This window comes from Taudactylus pleione, unplaced genomic scaffold (genome assembly GCF_031769625.1).
Source record: "Taudactylus pleione unplaced genomic scaffold, aTauple2 ptg000290l, whole genome shotgun sequence".
In the NCBI taxonomy this organism is placed as follows: Eukaryota; Metazoa; Chordata; class Amphibia; order Anura; family Myobatrachidae; genus Taudactylus; species Taudactylus pleione.
In genome coordinates this window covers 12,413,742-12,432,924 of record NW_028284692.1, presented here as the reverse complement: position 1 = coordinate 12,432,924, position 19,183 = coordinate 12,413,742, and the positions used below count along the sequence as shown (strand labels likewise).

The following is a 19,183-nucleotide window of genomic DNA, read 5'->3' as shown; positions in this document are numbered from 1 at the left end:
GGGTTGAAGACTGGACCCTGAAGTACACCTGCAGCCTTTATTTGTTTACATTGTCTTTGCCTATAACCCCATTCCATTTATCCTGGAAAAGGACCCCACTGTTTGCTAACATGCATGCAAACAGTGGCGTAACTACCATGTGTGCAAGGAGTGTGGCTGCCATGGTGCCCAAATTGCCTCTGTGGCCCACCACTCCCCCTGCACCCAGTCATGCACACAAGGTAGGTCGGTCCAGTCATGGCCACTGAGGGGGCACCGGTGTTGATTTGGTGCCGGCCCACCAGCTGATTACAGCTGGCACACCAGCAGGCAGACATAGAGAGATAACTCCACCTGTCACGAGGCAATCAGAGCTCACGGACCGGCAGTCAATCAGCAATGTCAGATCCTGATTGGCTGCCGGTCCGCGAGCTCCGACTGGCCTGCGACTGGTACCAGATTCAAATCGTGCCTGGTGCTGTCTGTCCATGTCTGCCACTGCCTGCCAATGCACCATCTAGAATTGGCTGGTGGCTGGCACCAAATCCACATCTGCTGGCTGCTGATGGCACACTGGGGGAGGCGAGAGGAACACAGAGGGGTGAGTTGCTGGGGGAACATAATGTGTAAGGGGCATTACTGTGGGGAATAATGTCTAAGGGGCACTACTATTGTGTGGAACCATATGTTATATGGGTTACTACTACTATGTGGCATAATCTGTAAAGGGCATTACTGTGTGGTGTAATGTGTAAGGGGCATTACTGTGTAGTGTAAGGGGTATTACTGTGTGGCATAATGTATAAGGGGCACTACTACTGCATGGCATAATTTGTATAAGGGGTACTACTGTGTGGCATAACCTGAATGGGCTCTGAGTGGCATAACATGAATAGGCTTTGTGTGGGAGCAAATGTATGTGTCTTTCTTACTTCTGGAGGGCCCTTTTAGGATCTTGCTATGTGGCCCACAAAGTTCTAGTTACGCCATTGCCTGGAAACACAGAGGGCCGACTAATATATATGGTCACTTTAAAAAGATTTAATATGGACTTGCATGAGTCAGACTGTGAGGTTAAAAGGATACTTTTGTAGCTTTCACACAGGTTTTTGGCAAACTGCCAATATCCACTGGAGCCAGCCACGGAAACCTATGTAATTTAAGTGTCCCCATTTTTAGGGATTGTGTGACAGTGTGTGGCCCTGACGAAGTTCAAACCTTGGCAAAAACCTTATCCTGATCAAACTACACCACCATGCCAAATTTTTGGAGCTAGGTCCAAAACTCAGGCCGTGCATAAAGGACAGACAGACAGACATGCTTTCTTGCTTATTATATAGAAATGTCCTGTTTTATTACATTTGGCACACAATTGTGCTTTCTAAGCTAAAAACTGTGACAAAATATCTATCCAGTCATGCTAAGTCGACCAACCACACAATCATTTTGTCATTACCATCCCCACAAACAATTAAGCTACACTTATTTTACCTGTAAGCCCTCAATAACATGACAGTTATGCAGTGATGGCTCCAGAGGTGTGGCTGTAGCGCAGTCACAATTTAAATAGGGGAGCCACACCAACTACCAGTGAGTCCCGGCTAGCAATGTTTGGCAGCATTTGGGGTGACAGTTGGTGTGGCTCCTCTATATAAATTTTGGACTGCGCTGCAGCCATATCTCTGGAGCCGCCACTGCAGTTGTGGAAAGTCATCATGCATACAAGGCTTGACCTTTGTGGATTGATACAATGTAATGTCATCTTAGTGTCCTACATCTTTATATTTAAAGGAGAGTTGAGGAGGCTCTACCTGAGCTGTACCACAATATAATTTAGTTGGGAGTATGCTGGCTTTTCTTATTATACATAATTTTCAAGCATTTCAGAGATAACAGGGTAAAATATAATAATGGTTTAGGATGGTTGTGTTTAGTCTTTTGGCTCAGACTCCATGTGTCCTAAGTGTCAGTGTGGCATTGCTCTGGGACCCCAAAACCCAACCAAAATGTTGCACCTCTGGTTTAGGATATGGGCTCATAATTATTTGTCTTGTTATTGTGTTTTTTAATATCTGTATAGGTTTCATTTGTGTCCCTTAGAGTCTCATTTTTGCCCCACAATTGTAGGAGCACATGTGTAAGATTTGGTTTTTCATAATTCAGTGTAACCAGATTTTGGACATGTTACTGTCTTCAAAAAAAGTTAATTGAAAATAAAATGTGCTTATTATTTACTAAGTTAACTGCTTTGACATTGTAACAATATTCATTGAGTGGAGATCAGTTGAAATTAAACTAGAAGTTATATTAGTATTGAAACTGTAAAATACTATAAAAATAAAATGCACTAATTTAAATGGGTCTTAATGTCAATTGCAGGAGAACTGTCTCGACAGCTGGAAGAGAGAGAGTCTCTGGTATCACAACTGGCTAGATCCAAACAGGCATTCACACAGCAAATTGAAGAGCTGAAGAGACTGATGGAGGAAGAAGTTAAGGTAAAATTGAGAAGGGTTCTAGGCTACAACTCCATGTCCTACTGATCTGGAGTGTTCATTTGTTGGAGCTTTTTTTTTTAATTGAGTTCTGACCTTGTGTGTTTACCAGGCTAAGAATGCGTTGGCTCACAGCTTGCAATCATCCCGTCATGATTGTGACCTTATAAGAGAACAATATGAAGAGGAGCAGGAGTCTAAGTCTGAGTTGCAGAGAGCTTTGTCCAAGGCAAATGCTGAAGTGGCTCAGTGGAGAACAAAATATGAGACGGATGCTATCCAGCGCACAGAGGAGCTGGAAGATGCAAAGTAATTAATTAATTAATTTATTTAAACCTTGACTGATTCATGCATAGGGAAGAACAGCAGAAGTGGAATGTCTTTGTGTAGATTTTATCTACAATTTTCCTTCTTTTGTTAATTGAGCTATGACGACCATGACCGCCTTTATCCATTTATATCCAGAGGGCTTAGAAAGCAGAATACTGTTCCATTCACGTGGACAGAAAGTGTAGCAACAGATGTGTCCTCATGCACCTAGGGGTAAATTTACTAAGATTCGAGTTTGAGCGAGTTTTTTTTATTGTAATCTCGATTTGCCTTGCTGAATCTCGGATGAATTTTCCGTTTTTTCCGTTCCGTGCTGTCTTTTTTTAACTATTTATTTTACAGTGGGGGTACTAGTGCCGGTTCCACAAGTGCCAAAGGGCAGGCATGCCAGCACCTGTAGTTCCACTGTAAAATACAATATTTTACTACTATTTAACACTTTATTACCCCCGTATCCACAGCCCAGGGGTGCGGGGAAGAGCCCCGGGCTTCAGACCAAGCCAGGGGTTTCAGGAGAGGGGGGACCCCCTGAGATCCCCTGCTTGGCCTGACTGGTTTGGGGTGAGAATGCTTTGGCCATGGAGACTCAGAAATAAGGTCTCCTGGCTGTGGCATTACACCCCCATCGGTTTGGGTCCGGTGCTGGTTTTAAATATAGGGGGACCCCTACGCATTTTTTTCCCCCTATATTTAAAACCAGGTGCTGGTTCCTAAATTACGGTGGAACCCTACTTGTTGTGTTCCCCATAATTTTAGGAACCAGGACTGGCTGAGCAGTCTGGGGCTGGTTATTCTATGGGGGGGGGGGGGGGGTACATAATTTTTTTTTTAAATAAAAACACTTTAAACTAGGTACACATGCAGAAACATAGACAAATTACACTGATTTTGTATGTTTCAGCAAAACTCGCAGCTCAGGAGGTAGTCTATTTGAAACTTCAATTTCTCTGCTACATTCTCACTCGAGATTGTAATCTCGATTCTTGGTAAATTCCTGAGTTGCATCTTTTTCATGAAAAGTACTTCAGAGTTTGGCCGATGGTGAGTTGTTTCGAGTTTGCAATCTCACCCGAGGTTTTCAGTGAAAAATGAAAACTCTCTCCCAAACTCACACAAGTTTGTCTTTAGTAAATTTGCGATATGAAAAACATGCCTAAACTCACCCGAGATTGCAATCTTGACCAAACTTGAATCTTAGTAAATTTACCCCTTAGTGCAGTGGTTCCCAAACTGTGCGCTGTGGCACCCTGGGGTGCCTTGGGACTCTTGCAGGGGTGCCTCAGGTTGGTGGTCCAGCACCAAATCAAATTTTTTATGGTCAATGTAATGTAAGTATGTAGACAATCAGAAGCGCAAACCTGTCACCACCATGTACTGTAACTGAGCCTAAGGTCAGCACAATTTACTTTACTACATACTACATTTTTTTCAGAATTTCTCAATAACAAACTATTGGTTTAGGGGTACCATGAAAACAATGCTGATACTCTAGGGTGCCGTGATTCAAACAAAGTTTGGGAACCACTGCCTTAGTGGCTATACACCATACTTCGCGAGACGCTCTGTGTATGAGGCTATATGGTGCAACTGAGCCGCTACAAGAGGAATAGCGTACCATCTTTTTCTTTACATTTTGCATCTTATTTGCATTGCAGACAAAGCGAAACACCACTCACAGTGTTCTAGAGATGCTGGACTGCGACTTTAGCCACATAGGAACTAGTTTTACACATGTACAATGTTGGAGATGGAGCACAATGGAACTTGGCATGAGAAAAAGCCATGGGCGCTGCATCACAGTGCTTAGTATACAGATTCAGACTCAGTCGCACACCGATGAACAATTGACGCACATGAAATAGATCAGTGCAAGCTAGTAATGTAGTTTTGTAGCCTTCAGTTGTTTTATTTATGCAAATAAGATGCGCATTTTGAGTGTGAAAGATATTCAGCGCAGCCAAGTCACTGCGGAACTGGATTGCTGAGAGGGGATTTTTGGCGTGACTGAAGCCACAGTGTATGAGAACACATGTGTTTGTAACCTAAATTATTATATAGCTAACCACAGAAAAGGCCAAAACTCTTTCCTCTCAAAATATCTGTAATGACCATTGTACAGGATATCAGTAATATTTTGATTTATGATTTCCAGGTCAAATAATCGTGTGTAAAACAAAAATTGTGTTGTGGCGCTTAGGACCTCACACAATGGTGGGAGATGTAAGAAGCCCTGAAGCTGTATCAGCGCACGTTATGTGTGCTGATACCGCTTCTCCCCGAAGTATGATCGGGGGTCTGGGCGGTAAATGACAGGGGCGCTATGCGCCCCTGTCATTATCGGCGCTGCTATCTACAAGATAGCAGCACCGACGGCAGGGCCATGTACGAACGGTCATAACGCATGACCGTTCGGCCGTCTGTAGCTGTCGTTATCGACAGCTACAGCCTGGTGCTAGCCTATCCCGACGGCAGGGCCATGTACGAATGGTCATAACGCATGACCGTTCGGCCGTCTGTAGCTGTCGTTATCGACAGCTACAGCCTGGCGCTAGCCTATCCCCACAGCAGGGACAGCGCTGTCCCTTCTGGGGCTGCTGCCAGCTCCAGGGCTCCACGCGGGGATCTCGCGATACTTGCGAGATCCCGCGCATGCTCAGTGGAGCCGGCCGGGACAGAGACACAGCGCATCAGCAGTAGGCGGATGCGCTGCTGTCTCTAGCGGGTAGCGCCAGAGGCGGGAGTTAACGCTCCCCCTCTCCGGCCAATGAGATGTTTATACATCTCATCGGTAGTGCTTCCTGCTTCGCCTAGGTAAAGAGGCGAAGCGGGAAGCGTTATAACGGCACGTTAAGTGCCGCTATAATACATCTACCCCAATACACCATTAAATTTCTATATGTATAAACTTATTAAAAACTACAATTATGGGACTTAACTAATATCTCCTGGGAGTACATAAAATATATAATATAGCCATCATACAGACCTACAGAATAGGTAATATACTGCAATTATTGATTCAAATTCAAACATAAGAATACAAAGTTGCAATAATGTTTCTTCAATAGGAATGTAGCACATTGTGTATATACAATATTCTCCAATAGCAGATAAAGGCATAGGCGCTTCAATTTAGTTCTCAGCCTTTGGTCAGTCCTTCAGAAAAAGGTATAATGTTAGCACATTAGAAATACATGTATCAGTAATCCAACTTTATGGATCTCTCTATGGGATATCAGTTCGTATACATTTGAAAATAGCTGCAGAAAGGGTTTTCCTCAATAGTACTCACTACTTTAGATTCTTCTGTATTCAACCACAGCCGGTGACCGGCGAGAGCTCCGATAGTATACAGCTGTTGCTAAAAGATGCACACCGAGCTGTATGGGTTTTGCAGGATGGGGAAACAAAATTCAGTGACTTCTTAGGAACAGTAGTTAAGCCAATAAGCAATTTATTCTCAGTGAGTTAGGCCACATCGGCCATCCAAAGGAAGTGTCTGCATGCAGCTGATTTTATTCCCAAGTGAGTCTCTAACAGCCCGACAACTGAAAACCTCCTGTTCTTCCCGGCTTCAGCGCTGCTGTCAAGTTATGATGGGCATTTTAGCAACTATTGCAGTTTCAGTGACTAGCGACAGTGTGTGAAGACATCATTCATTGCACCAGGATTTTTGTCTTTGCTGACATTCAATTGATCAGTTTATCTGTGATCGGTAGTTAATGTAATGGTTGCTGGAATTCATTAGCATGGACCATTTATGACTGTATATGAATATTATTTTATAATGGTTTCTTTAGGAAAAAGTTGGCTCAGCGCCTTCAGGAAGCAGAAGAACATATTGAGGCCGTGAACTCCAAGTGTGCATCTCTGGAGAAGACCAAGCAAAGGCTGCAGGGAGAGGTGGAAGACTTGATGATCGACGTGGAAAGGGCCAACTCTGCTGCAGCTGCTCTTGACAAGAAACAGAGGAACTTTGACAAGGTAGCTGCATGTTAACCATCAAAGTGGCGCAATCTAGTGGGAATGCGAAGGTAGCCATCTGGGCTTTAGCTGAGAAGTTTCATACTGCTGAGTGCACAGCTTTTAAAATGGAAGTTCATTCTGCACAAGTGGCAGGGGGGGATATATTGGCACTGGGGAGAAGGGGGGCTAATGCCACATAGGAGCATTGACCCTTGGGGAGGGCTGGATGGGTTACAGTAGGAATATTTTGACACATGACACTGGGTGTGGGGGTAATGCCAAATTGGGGACTTATTGACACTGGGTGGGGGGGAGCTATGTCACTGGAATCTACTGTAATACTACTGTTGATCTATCACATGGGGTTGGGAGGTAATTTTACAATAGGAGCCTACATACACCATGAAATGTTTAAAAACATTTTTAAAAATATGTTTTTGACTTGAGTTAATTAAAATAAAGTTGACAATTTTGAGGGCATTTTGGTAAAACAAAATCATCAATTAAATGGTTAAGACTACACACAAATAACTGATAGAGAGTAAGAACCCAGAAAGAACATACTGCTCAATCAGTTTATTTATTGTGCAATATACAGTATATGTCACTGGGACAAGTAGTGATTCTGAGTCCAACTTATTGGGGGCCACTATGGCATCTAGCCGCAGCAGCCTACTTTTTAGGTTATGCGAGTATCCACCCATCTATGTGAGAATCCACCAATCTATGCGAGTATCCATGTGTCCAGACTCCACATGCATCTGAATTACGCCGTATACAGCTTTTCCATCCGCAGCCACCACCATCATCATCATCAGTATCAACACTTGCCTTTCCACCCCATTCTGGGAAGTTGGGCTACACGCCCATGACACTCCTAGAAGACGCATCTGCTCCATGCATCATAATAATAGTAGCCATCCAGAAACCACTATTTTAAGTTATGCTCCAGCTGCTTGAGGTGCCCCTCAGATGGATCTACTTGCCACTGCTGATGCACTGTTAGAAGCATCAACAGCCCCCTCCCCCTTCCCCCCATTTACAGGTTCTGATGCATTCACAGTCAGCAGTAGAATTGTGTCAGGCTCAGATCAGAATCAGCTTTATTATCTGTAACTAAGTTCAAAGGGATTTTCCTCTTGGATTTATAAACTCATTTACACTGTGGTTATTGAAGAATAAAAAATGAATATATATAAAAAAGATAAAACAAAATGAACCTTAAATGAAAAATGAGAGACATAAACTTTCTTTCTCACTGTTCAAGATCCTGGCTGAGTGGAAACAGAAATATGAGGAAACTCAGGCTGAACTTGAGACTTCTTTGAAAGAATCAAGATCTTTGAGTACGGAGCTCTTCAAAATGAAGAATGCCTATGAGGAAAGTCTAGACCATCTCGAGACTATTAAGAGGGAAAACAAGAATCTACAACGTGAGTAAAAGCAGAAATGTAGGTTTAACACATTCCATTTCAATTAAAAGGTATTTCACCTTCAGATACAATATTAATTTAGTTTTTCTCAGATTCCACTGATGCATGCGCATAACACTGACTTCTTGGGACTGCATTGAATGGAGCCCAGAGAAGCCATGTAGGGCTGCCCGAAAGTCAGAGCAGTGGCTTCCACTGGAAGTCACTCTCTGCTAATTTCAGCCTAGACTGGCAGTCCCAGGGGTAGGAGACACCTCCAGCTGGGGCTGCCTATCCTGTGTGTGACTGGCAGGTAGCGCTTCCAATATTAAGCCACTTCCAGTCATAGTGTTGCCAGTGCAGTCATGGACTGTCTCACTGAAGTGGTGGATTTTACTAAGGGGGCTGCAGCCCCGCAGCCAGGGCCGGCAACAGAAGTCTTGGGACCCATTACACAGATATTTCTGGGGCCTCCCCTCGACCCAGACCCCTTGCCAATGCCAGCAGTGACAACCCCCATATTATGCCCCCAGTAGTAAGGCCCCTGTAATGCCCCCATATGATGCCCCTGTAATGCCCCTTGTAGTGCCCCCATATTATGCCCCCAGTAGTAAGGCCCCTGTAATGCCCCCATATTATGCCCCCAGTAGTAAGGCCCCTGTAATTCCCCCATATTATGCCCTCAGTAGTAAGGCCCCTGTAATGACCCCATATTATGCCCCCAGTAGTAAGGCCCCTGTAATGCCCTCTGCAGTGCCCCCAGTAGTAAGGCCCCTGTAATACCCCCTGTAGTGCCCCCATATTATGCCCTCAGTAGTAAGGCCCCTGTAATGCGCACTGTAGTGCCCCCATATTATGCCCCCAGTAGTAAGGTCCCTGTAGTGCCCCCATATTATGCCCCCAGTAGTAAGGCCCCTGTAATGCCACCTGTAGTGGTTCCATATAATGTCCCCAGTTGTAAGGTCCCTGTAATGCCCCCTGTAGTGCCCCCATATTATGCCCCCTGTAGTAAGGCAGGCCCCTGTAGTGCCCCCATATTATGCCCCCAGTAGTAAGCCCCCCACCGACATACACAAGCACAAAAAAAAATACTTACCTTAAACCCTGCTCCAGTGCCAGCTGCCGTCTGTCCCCGGCGCCCGCTCTTCGAAACTATGGGAATGATGTCATGATGTCACTCCCATAGTGCACTGCGGGACCCGGAAGCCGGAGCTCAGGAGTGAGCTCCATCCTCTGGCTGCCGCTGGTGCCGGGGGAGGGGGGGAAAGAAGGAGCCGGGCGCCCGCTGGTAACACAATCTCAGCGAGCGCCCGGCAAATGGAGGGTGCAGGGGGTGCGATCGCTGGGCCGGTGGGCCCCTTAAGCCACCGGGCCCCATAGCAACCGCACCCCTTACACCCTCCATAGTTACGCCACTGCTCTGAGCCCTCGGGACCCCTCAGGACCTCGGGGTCCGGCACAGGTGTGCCCCTAGTCCCCTCTGTCGCCGGGCCTGCCCGCAGCCCCTAGGTAAAATCTACCACTGAAAGTTACCCATAGCAACCAATTGGCTCCTAGTAATCATTATTCTAGTACAGTATATAAATTACAGTTAGACGCTGACTGGTTGCTGTGGGCAACTTCTCCCCTTTATCTCTGTGGAAGGTTTAATGCATCTCCCCCAGAGAGACAGAGAGAAGATACTCTGTGTGCAAGAGCACATATGGAAACCCAATAAGTTGTGTTGTATTTGGTTAGGTTTTATTTCCTAAACTAATCACTAAATTATACTATATTAGAAGATTCTGGGTTGTATTTATTACTAACTTGGGATATGAATGAAAATTATTGTATGTATTTATTATTGTTGGGGTGCCAAGGACAGAGTTTCCGAAAAAGCCCTGTCCCAGTGAATGCCTAGAAGCAAAGTAATAGCTACTGTGCATGCTCGGCAGTTCATCTCCGCATACATCAGTGGGGCTGATGAAGAGGGGACCAGAGGAAACAAATGTGATGGCATAGTCCATAGGCTACTATGGGCTAATTCCACCTTCAGAAGGTGTTTGCTGTTGTGGCCAATCTCCAGAATGCTTTGCACGGGGTAGCTGTGAAACCCCAGCCGGGGCAAATCCAGAGGGGTGCAGTTAGTGTGATCACCCCGCACAAGCAGAGGAGACTGCTGCTGCTGCTCGGCGGCAGCAGCCTCCCTGGCCCCACTGCAGCCCAGCACACAGCAGCATGTGCTGACAGGTAAGAGGGAGGGTGGGCCATGGTGGACCCGTGCCCCTTCAACAAGCCCAGGTAATAAGTAAATCCTTCCCTCTCAGTGCCCCTGGTTACACAACATTATTTGGTGGAATGCAAATGCTTAAAAATATTTTTTTTTATGAGATTCTTCATTAAAACAAAATTATGTTATGTAGAGGAGATCACGGACCTGACAGAACAAGTGGCTACAAGCAGTAAGACTATTCACGAGCTGGAGAAAGCTAAGAAAGTGGCTGAGATGGAGAAGAGTGAAATGCAAGCTTCACTTGAAGAAGCAGAGGTATTGTCTCCTACTTATAATGCCCAGCTATAAAACTGCCCAGTATCCAGTAGTCAGTGGTGTAGGTGGTTTCAGAGGTCTAAAATATTCAAGAAATAATGCTGCAATGTGTGGAAAAAACAGACCTCAACAGCAAACAGATAACAAAGTACCATATACCCATTCCCTGGATAAGTATAGCAATGTAATTCTAGGATGGACTTTCTGTCATGTGCACTTTCAGCTGGATCAGCAAAGCCAGGTGCAAATTAACTTCTCAAGGGCCATTGTAAGGACAGGAAGTGGGAGAACATTTTGCTATGAAACATTATATTGTGAACATCATTGAAAAGCATAAATTATGTATATATACAATACACCCTCTATCCTATTTTACCTATATAGGCAGCTCTTGAGCATGAGGAATCTAAGATCCTTCATATCCAGCTTGAACTGACCCAAGTGAAGGCTGACATTGAACGGAAGGTAGCAGAGAAAGATGAGGAGATTGACCAGCTGAAGAGAAATTACCAGAGGACAGTGGAGACCATGCAGACAGCCCTTGACTCTGAGATAAGGAGCAGGAATGAAGCTATCAGAATTAAGAAGAAGATGGAAGGTGACCTGAATGAAATGGAGATACAGCTCAGTCATGCAAACCGCATTGCCGCAGAAGCTCAAAAATACTTACGGAATGTCCAAGGCCAACTTAAGGTAAATCATGTCTTTAATGTAGGTTGTTTTACCCAGGACAAAGGTCAACTGACACTATAAAGAGAATGAGGAGCATACTGTAGGCTTGTTATCAGAATAGCCTGTTAACATGAGATAAATGGCAGCAGTACAAATTTTAAGACATAGCGCAATAGAAAAAGAGTTGCAAGGTCCTGGTATATGTTCATTGTGTGCCATTGTCATAGACACTATCCCCATTGTCTTTGTAATTCTATTAAGTTACCTTTTCAAAGCTGAATAATATTGTCAGCATGGAATTAAGGCTTAGTTAATAGTGTTACTTAATGTTTTGAAAATTGCATTCAATTAAATCAACTGCTCAGTTTGCCTAATGTTCAACTTTGAGCAAGACATTAACACAATTTGTACTATATTGTGAGGTTCGTTGTTCCTTATGTGACACAGAAATATCTAAATACAAATGATTACATTAATTGGCATACTCAATTGCTCATGCTGTGTCTTGAAAAGGGTGACTCTTCCCATCTATGGATCAATAAATAACAATGAAATTGTCTTTCTCTTTCTAGGACACTCAAATCCATCTGGATGATGCTCTTCGTGGACAAGAAGACCTGAAAGAGCAGCTTGCCATTGTTGAGCGTAGAAACAACCTGATGGCAGCTGAAATCGAAGAGCTGAGAGCTACTCTGGAGCAAACTGAAAGGTCTAGAAAGGTGGCAGAGCAAGAACTTCTGGATGCCATGGAACGTGTCCAGCTCCTACACTCACAGGTAGAGCAGATAAAGAACTTTTATACTGCATTAAAAATTGAGTTGCTGATGGGAGTACTAGGCAAGCATCAAAATAAAGTTTTGACAACTACTAATATCATTAATATTTATTATCTAATGTATATAATAAATTGTTAAGGTCTGTCCCATCTCCAACATGCATGCGCAGTTGGAGCCGATCGCGCACCTCACCTCCAATGGCTGCTGAAGTGATGGGACAGACTCTAGTCGGAGAGGAGGAGGATCTGCTGGGAACGGAGCAAGTATGGGGCTGGGATGGAGTGGCAGAAACGGGGGCGGGGGGTGGACTGTATGGGCAGGACAGAGCAAGGGCAGGGTGGGGCAGAGCAGTACTGAGCAGAAGACAGAGAGCTGGGAGGCATGACAGTGCGGAGCAGTGGGCAGATCTAGGTCCCTTTACTAGTATAATAATAATTATACAAGTACTGTAAATGTGAGAAATTTGGTCTGGTTAAGTCAGTTTAATGTTTGTTTGGAATCCTTATACATATCTTGCAGTATTGTGGATTCTCTGGTAGGTGCAGACCTCTGAAATTTGAATTCTCTAGTTTTCCTACTTGGAGAACTCAGTGGATTGAGGTTTGCAGCAGCCTAGATGACAGACAGATATAGAAATGATCTAGTCCATCTTCCCAGTTGGACTTTGCCCAATGCAGGAGTCTCCTGGCAGTTAGACCAGGTCAATTTAAATGTCACTGTTATGTAACTCAGGAACTTTAGAAGGCCTTGGTCTGATAACTGCACTATTGTGTTAGAGTATGAAATATAGAATTCTAAATAAAGTATCAAAATGCCAGTGGTATTGAATCAGTCGCTATTACTGACACATTCTCAGTGTTGTCATTGTGATAATGTTGTTTAACATCTTCTTGGAGGGCTACCTACATTACTTTGGTTGTTCTTTGAAATAATAAACTTTATTAACTTTTCTGCAGAACACAAGTCTTATTAACACCAAGAAGAAGCTTGAGAGTGATGTGTCACAGCTACAAGGTGAGATTGAAGACACCACTAGAGAGGCCAAGAATGCGGAGGAGAAGGCGAAGAAAGCCATAACTGATGTGAGCATTCTGTTTCATCTCTTGCAGTAACTGTTACTAGAGTGTGCTGCTAAATGTACCTGTTCTATGCAGTCAACAATGCAGTTAACATAAAACAATATTTATTTCAGTATCAGTCGAAAGTCCTCTGTCTTCAAAAAGCAATTTGAAATTTAGTATGGTATACAGAGCAGTTACAATTCCTTCTCAATTAAACAAACATGTAGAAATACATTTATGATGTTTTTGACATTTGTGGTGCCTGTTGAGGACACAGATACATTTAGTCCTAAGCAATTACCAATCCTATGGTTATACATTTCAAAAGGTATTGTATTTGCAGGATGGTATATCTTCATCTTTATTACTCACAGAATATTGGTTGTACCTTACTGCTCTTTATTTTAAATATACAATAAAAAATATACAATAAAAAAAGTTTAGTTACTTACTTATACTCAAAAGTGAAAAAAAAAACCATTGTGTAACTATTGTATTGCCTATAAAATTAGGGGAACACCACCAACACAGCAATCAAATGTACTGTATTCTAGACTGTTATACAAGTATTGTTGGTGTATTTATGCTATTGCCCTCATTTGGATTACTTTTTTCTATATTAAGTATGTGCAGAATTAAAACCTCCATTCCCCTTGTCGCCAAATACCTCACTTTCTTATCAGACATTTGCCCTTAAAATAATTAGAGCTAATCTAGCATTCTTTTCCAATGAAGACAGTTTTGAGTTCTGTAATCTGTAGGCTGCCATGATGGCTGAGGAACTGAAGAAGGAGCAGGATACCAGTGCTCACCTAGAGAGGATGAAGAAGAACCTGGACCAGACAGTGAAGGACCTTCAGCTTCGACTGGAAGAAGCTGAACAGCTGGCACTTAAAGGAGGCAAGAAGCAGCTTCAGAAACTGGAGGCTAGAGTGAGTTGCTGACTTATCCTTGCATATCATATATGTAATTTATAATCTTGCTTTGTCTTGGAGAGGTAGGACAGCGTACAGTAAAGACATGTTCATGTAACTGTGGCACAGTTAGACATTACCCATTTACTAGTAACACTGTCAAGTCACATCTCTATGCTATAGTGAGACATAGGTATACACACTTGTACTTCTGAGGTATGTCTTGAGATAGATCCGACTCAACATCTTTATGACAGGACACATTTTCTACATATGTCCAAAAGTCAAATGTGTCCAATTATAAATGAGCGAGAGTAATATTTTTTTGTCTGATATAAACTCTACTTCTCACTGATTTCTCCAGGTAAGAGAGCTGGAGACAGAGCTCGATCTGGAACAGAAGAGAAGTGCCGACGTTATTAAAGGGATCCGGAAATATGAGAGACGTGTGAAGGAGCTCTCGTTTCAGGTAAGGAAGTTAATAATATTATAATTGAGCTACTATCCCATTGAACAACATTATTAACTGATTTATTCATTACCAAAGGCTGAGGAAGACAGGAAGAATAATTTGAGACTCCAAGACCTGGTTGACAAACTTCAAGTCAAAGTGAAATCCTACAAGAGGCAGACTGAGGAGGCGGTGAGTAGATGTGTGGTCAATGCATTGTATACAGTATGTCATGGGGAGGAGCTAAAGCAATATATGATGTCTGTCTAACTCAGTAGTGTTGTCAAGTGTATATGTTATAAGGACAATAACCCAACAGCTTTTGTGTGTGGAAGGGAGGTGGGGTGTCAGATAGGAAACAAATAAGGTAGAGAACATGATAGTAGTAAGATAATTTCTCTGTGTATCTGTAAAAGCCCAGGTCCCAGGCTGCTGCTTAGGTTACCTTGTGCAAGGTGATCAAGCCTTTATGTGGAAATGTTATCATTTCTGCAATTAAATTACTGGAAATTATATTACTTCCAGATAGAATTCCCTGTTCATATTATGCAAAATATTGTTTTGATGATCAAGTCTGCAATAAACGTCTCATCAATAGCATAGAAATGCAAGATGCCCACGGGTACATTGTTGAATATTGAGTATCTCTTGTCTAGGCAATGAAACGCTACAGTATAATGAATTTACAGAAAAACAGTAATTGGGGTAGTCAGTAATGAGTTTTCACCAAATTTTCACCAAATTCTGTCCTTAGATCCCATATTCTATGTATATTGATTTGCTTCTGTTATATTGCGGACAGGAACAACATTCAAACACCCACATGTCTAAGTGCCGTAGGGTCCAGCATGACTTGGAGGAGGCAGAGGAACGGGCCGACATTGCTGAATCCCAAGTCAACAAGCTTAGACTGAAGACCCGTGAGACCATCTCTACAAAGGTATGCATATTCCATGTAATGCTGCAGAGGATTATTCTGCTATAAGCATATATACCCATCTGTTCATAAGGGATAGTTTCAGGGGCATAGCTAATACTTTGTGGGCACCCATAGCTAAAATTTTGAAGGGGCCCCCAAAGCTAGAGAGAAGGAAATACTTATGTTTAGTTATGCGGAGTCGAACACACACTTGTCTCTGTTCACCCACGCTACTTCTGATCTGCAGCTACCTGGCTTGGGGCTTGGTCAGAGACACAGTTGGGGATGGCGGTGGTTGCTCAGTAAGAGATGGGGAGGGTGGGATCAGAGGAATACATGGGGAGGAGGGTAAATGGTACACATGGGTAGGTGGGTTCAGAGGCACAGTTTGGAATGGAGGTCAGAGGCAAACATGGTGAGGTGGGTCAATGACACAGTATGGCAAGGAGGTAAGAGGAACACTATGGGACAGAGTAGGTTCTCAGGGACCCAAAGCAACTGCACCCCCTGCACCCATGGTAGCTAAGCACCTGGATAGTTTACTGTGACCTTAGACACTAGAAATGAATGAATAGTTCACCAACAAATTAAATGACAGTTTGCCATCTGTTCTAAACTATTTAAGGTACAATAAATATTTTCACGGAGGTCTCACTTTAATATAATAATAGTATAAATTGATTTTTCCCAATAATGTAGCACACAAGCATATATTTGTGTATGTTACAGAAGTCAAAAAACGTAATATTACTTTTTGCGGGCTATATCATTAAGTAGCATGCTAACAAATGTGGCTACTGTACTTTTTAAGAAGTAGCCTGGGCCCACTATTGTCCTCATGTAGGACCTGATTCAGAGTTGTAAGCAAACCCGATGGTTTGCATACAAGTCTGATAATAGGGGAAGTGTGTATGTGCATGACCCTTCTTTGCATGTGCAGAACAGGTGCCCCTTAAGCTGCATCCTGGGGGCAGGGAGGGTGGTACCAGGCAGTGGTCCTGAAAACAGGGGCGTTTCATCCCCGTTTTCTGGGCGTGTAACACCAGTGTCTGCGACTTCCAATGCAAATTTACCGGACTCGCTGTGGATGTGAGACAAACATTCTGAGTAACCTGAGAGTTACACAGATGGCCGATGTTCTCGAAAGTGATCAGATGCTGTGTCCTCAGATGTAGCAGCTGATCACACAAGCATGCAGGAGGCGTCTATCAACTCAAGACACCTCCTGCAGCATTAGCATATTACACATAACAGCTGCGTACAAAGGGCCTGATTCATTAAGGATCGCTATTGCAATCGCAGCTACGTAATCGCATGCAGGTCTGCTGCGAAAATATGCTAATGATTGCTATCGCAATGCCATCAAACTGCCAACATAGAGACGCCCACTGCCTCCCACTACCGCTATCTCACATCCTTTGAAAATCTCCATAAACATTGGTAACATCAAGTACCATTGGCCCCTCATGCAGAATTACAGCAGCCCTGACCTTACTTAGAAACAGCTAACCCCGTTGCACATAAGCTGCGTATGCAATAGCAATGGCTAATTTATGCACGCCCATGCAACGGCGTTCAAATGGTCAGGTACGCATGCATTTCTCTGACCAGCCCCCCCGTCATCACCCCCAAACACTCACTGTCTGTCAATCACTTTGCGATGGCTCTGCATGGTCAGCTTGATTGTAGTGCGATCGCAGTGGTGTCTTCGTGCATGCGCACTGCGATGCATGCGCAGTAGGCAACTATCGGCCAACTGTGGGCACTGTTGCAGTTACGATCCTTAATGAATCAGACCAAGGGAGCAGCTGCTGTGTGTACTGCGTACATATCTGAATCAGGCCCTTGTGGCAACTTCCAGTACAGATAGTTAGGAAGAGAAATCATGTGTCACTTTTATTTGAAGGCATCTGCCTTTGTAGCCACTTGAAGTAGAAAACATATTCAAATATTAATAAACATATGAACTCCTGTAAATTATATTTGTACAGACAGTGAGTTTATTATCACTGCAGTGTTCATTAGAAAACACTGGAATAATGCTATCCCTATACTCATTGTGATTTATAATTTTACAATAGGGATATATTATCATATATATGTTAAAAACAGTCACTAGCTGAACATACATGTATATTAGAGGTTATAAAAAATACTAAGTGCGCTGTCAATCAGCAGGCAGTTAGAGGTTGTCAGCCCCTAGGGTATGTAAGTACATATATTTAGAAACCAGCGCTTATAGGTCACAAAAAAATAATCATAAATTGAGAAACGGGTGTATAAAATACCATGTATCACATTTATTGCGTATACATATATCAATATAAAAATACCAATATCACATAGGAGTTTAGTATCAGTACTTTTTAGCTGCTAGGAGGACCCATGATTAAATGATGGATTAGACATAGCTAGTGTCTAATCCATCATTTAATCAGGGGTCCTCCTAGCAGCTAAAAAGTACTGATACTAAACTCCTATGTGATATTGGTATTTTTATATATTTTTTGCATATGTAAGTTATGATTATATTTTTAATACATGTATATTAATAATGAATTATTTCCACATTGCACACATATAACTATGAGCAGAGGTATCTCTATTGGTTTATTTTATATTGAATGGACCTGGTGTGGTTTTGCGGCATATAGCTCTGTGGTTAGGGAGTGGGGGAGAGAAGATGTAAATCTGAACCTGAGCCTCTATTCTTATGCTGTATACACACGTAAAGATTTTCTGTCCAACCATCCAACTAGTTGATTGGTTGGAATGAAGATCTGGTAACGTATGGGAGTAACTGATTATCAGCAATTTGCTCCTAAATGCCAGAAAACAGATGAAAATGGTCGTTCAGACAAGTTTGTTAAATGTTTGATCTAAACAATTTGTTCAAACACCAGTTTTTGTCCATTTTCCGGCGTTTGGGAGCAAATTGCTGATTGTCATTTGCTTTCATACCTTACCAGATTTTCATTCCAACCAATCAACTAGTTGGATAGAAAATCTTTACGTGTGTACCCAGCTCTCGAATGATGCATTGCTACATGCTTTGTTTTTATGCATACATTTTAACTAGTTATGTTTGTCTTTGCAAGGTGATCATGACCACTCAAGAGTGAACCTGTGAATGAGAAGATTGCAGCAATCAGATACAGTCAATCTCAATTCATTTGTAAGGTGTTTTTCTGTTTAATGGACCAAGATACATTAATGTCAGTGACTTTTCAACCAGGGACTGCAAACTGTAGCTCCCTGCATAAACTACGTACTTGTCCCTAGAAGGTCACCAGCTGAAGACAATGCTAAAGCTGCATACACATGTAAAGATTTCTGTCCAACCATCCAACTAGTTGATTGATTGGAATGAAAATCTGGTAAAGTATGAAAGCAAATGACAATCAGCAATTTGCTCCCAAATGCCGGAAAATGGACAAAAACTCTTGTTTGAACAAATTGTTTAGATCAAACATTTAACAAACTTGTCTGACACCATTTTCATCTGTTTTCTGGCATTTAGGAGCAAATTGCTGATCATCAGTTACTCTCATATGTTACCAGATTTTCATTCCAACCAATCAACTAGTTGGATGGTTGGACAGAAAATCTTCACGTGTGTAACTATGCACCTTTATACCCCTTTTACACCGGAGCTAAAACCCGGGTTTTTGAAGGGTTAAC

At 42.9% G+C, this 19,183-nt stretch overlaps 1 protein-coding gene across 1 annotated transcript in view; it reads left to right on the top strand.

The window, feature by feature from the left end:
• The window catches only part of LOC148511907 (myosin-3), a 57,794-nt gene extending 38,958 nt beyond the window's left edge, over positions 1 to 18,836 (top strand). Inside the window, exons 28-40 of the mRNA XM_088482673.1 lie at positions 2,359 to 2,477; positions 2,587 to 2,783; positions 6,605 to 6,788; positions 8,038 to 8,203; positions 10,585 to 10,709; positions 11,094 to 11,402; positions 11,954 to 12,157; positions 13,114 to 13,239; positions 13,980 to 14,150; positions 14,497 to 14,601; positions 14,680 to 14,775; positions 15,386 to 15,523; positions 18,601 to 18,836. Coding sequence (XP_088338799.1) covers positions 2,359 to 2,477; positions 2,587 to 2,783; positions 6,605 to 6,788; positions 8,038 to 8,203; positions 10,585 to 10,709; positions 11,094 to 11,402; positions 11,954 to 12,157; positions 13,114 to 13,239; positions 13,980 to 14,150; positions 14,497 to 14,601; positions 14,680 to 14,775; positions 15,386 to 15,523; positions 18,601 to 18,624 — 1,964 coding nt within the window. The 3' untranslated portion in view covers positions 18,625 to 18,836. The remainder of the gene's footprint in view (positions 1 to 2,358; positions 2,478 to 2,586; positions 2,784 to 6,604; positions 6,789 to 8,037; positions 8,204 to 10,584; positions 10,710 to 11,093; positions 11,403 to 11,953; positions 12,158 to 13,113; positions 13,240 to 13,979; positions 14,151 to 14,496; positions 14,602 to 14,679; positions 14,776 to 15,385; positions 15,524 to 18,600) is intronic.
• Positions 18,837 to 19,183: the final 347 nt, after the last annotated feature.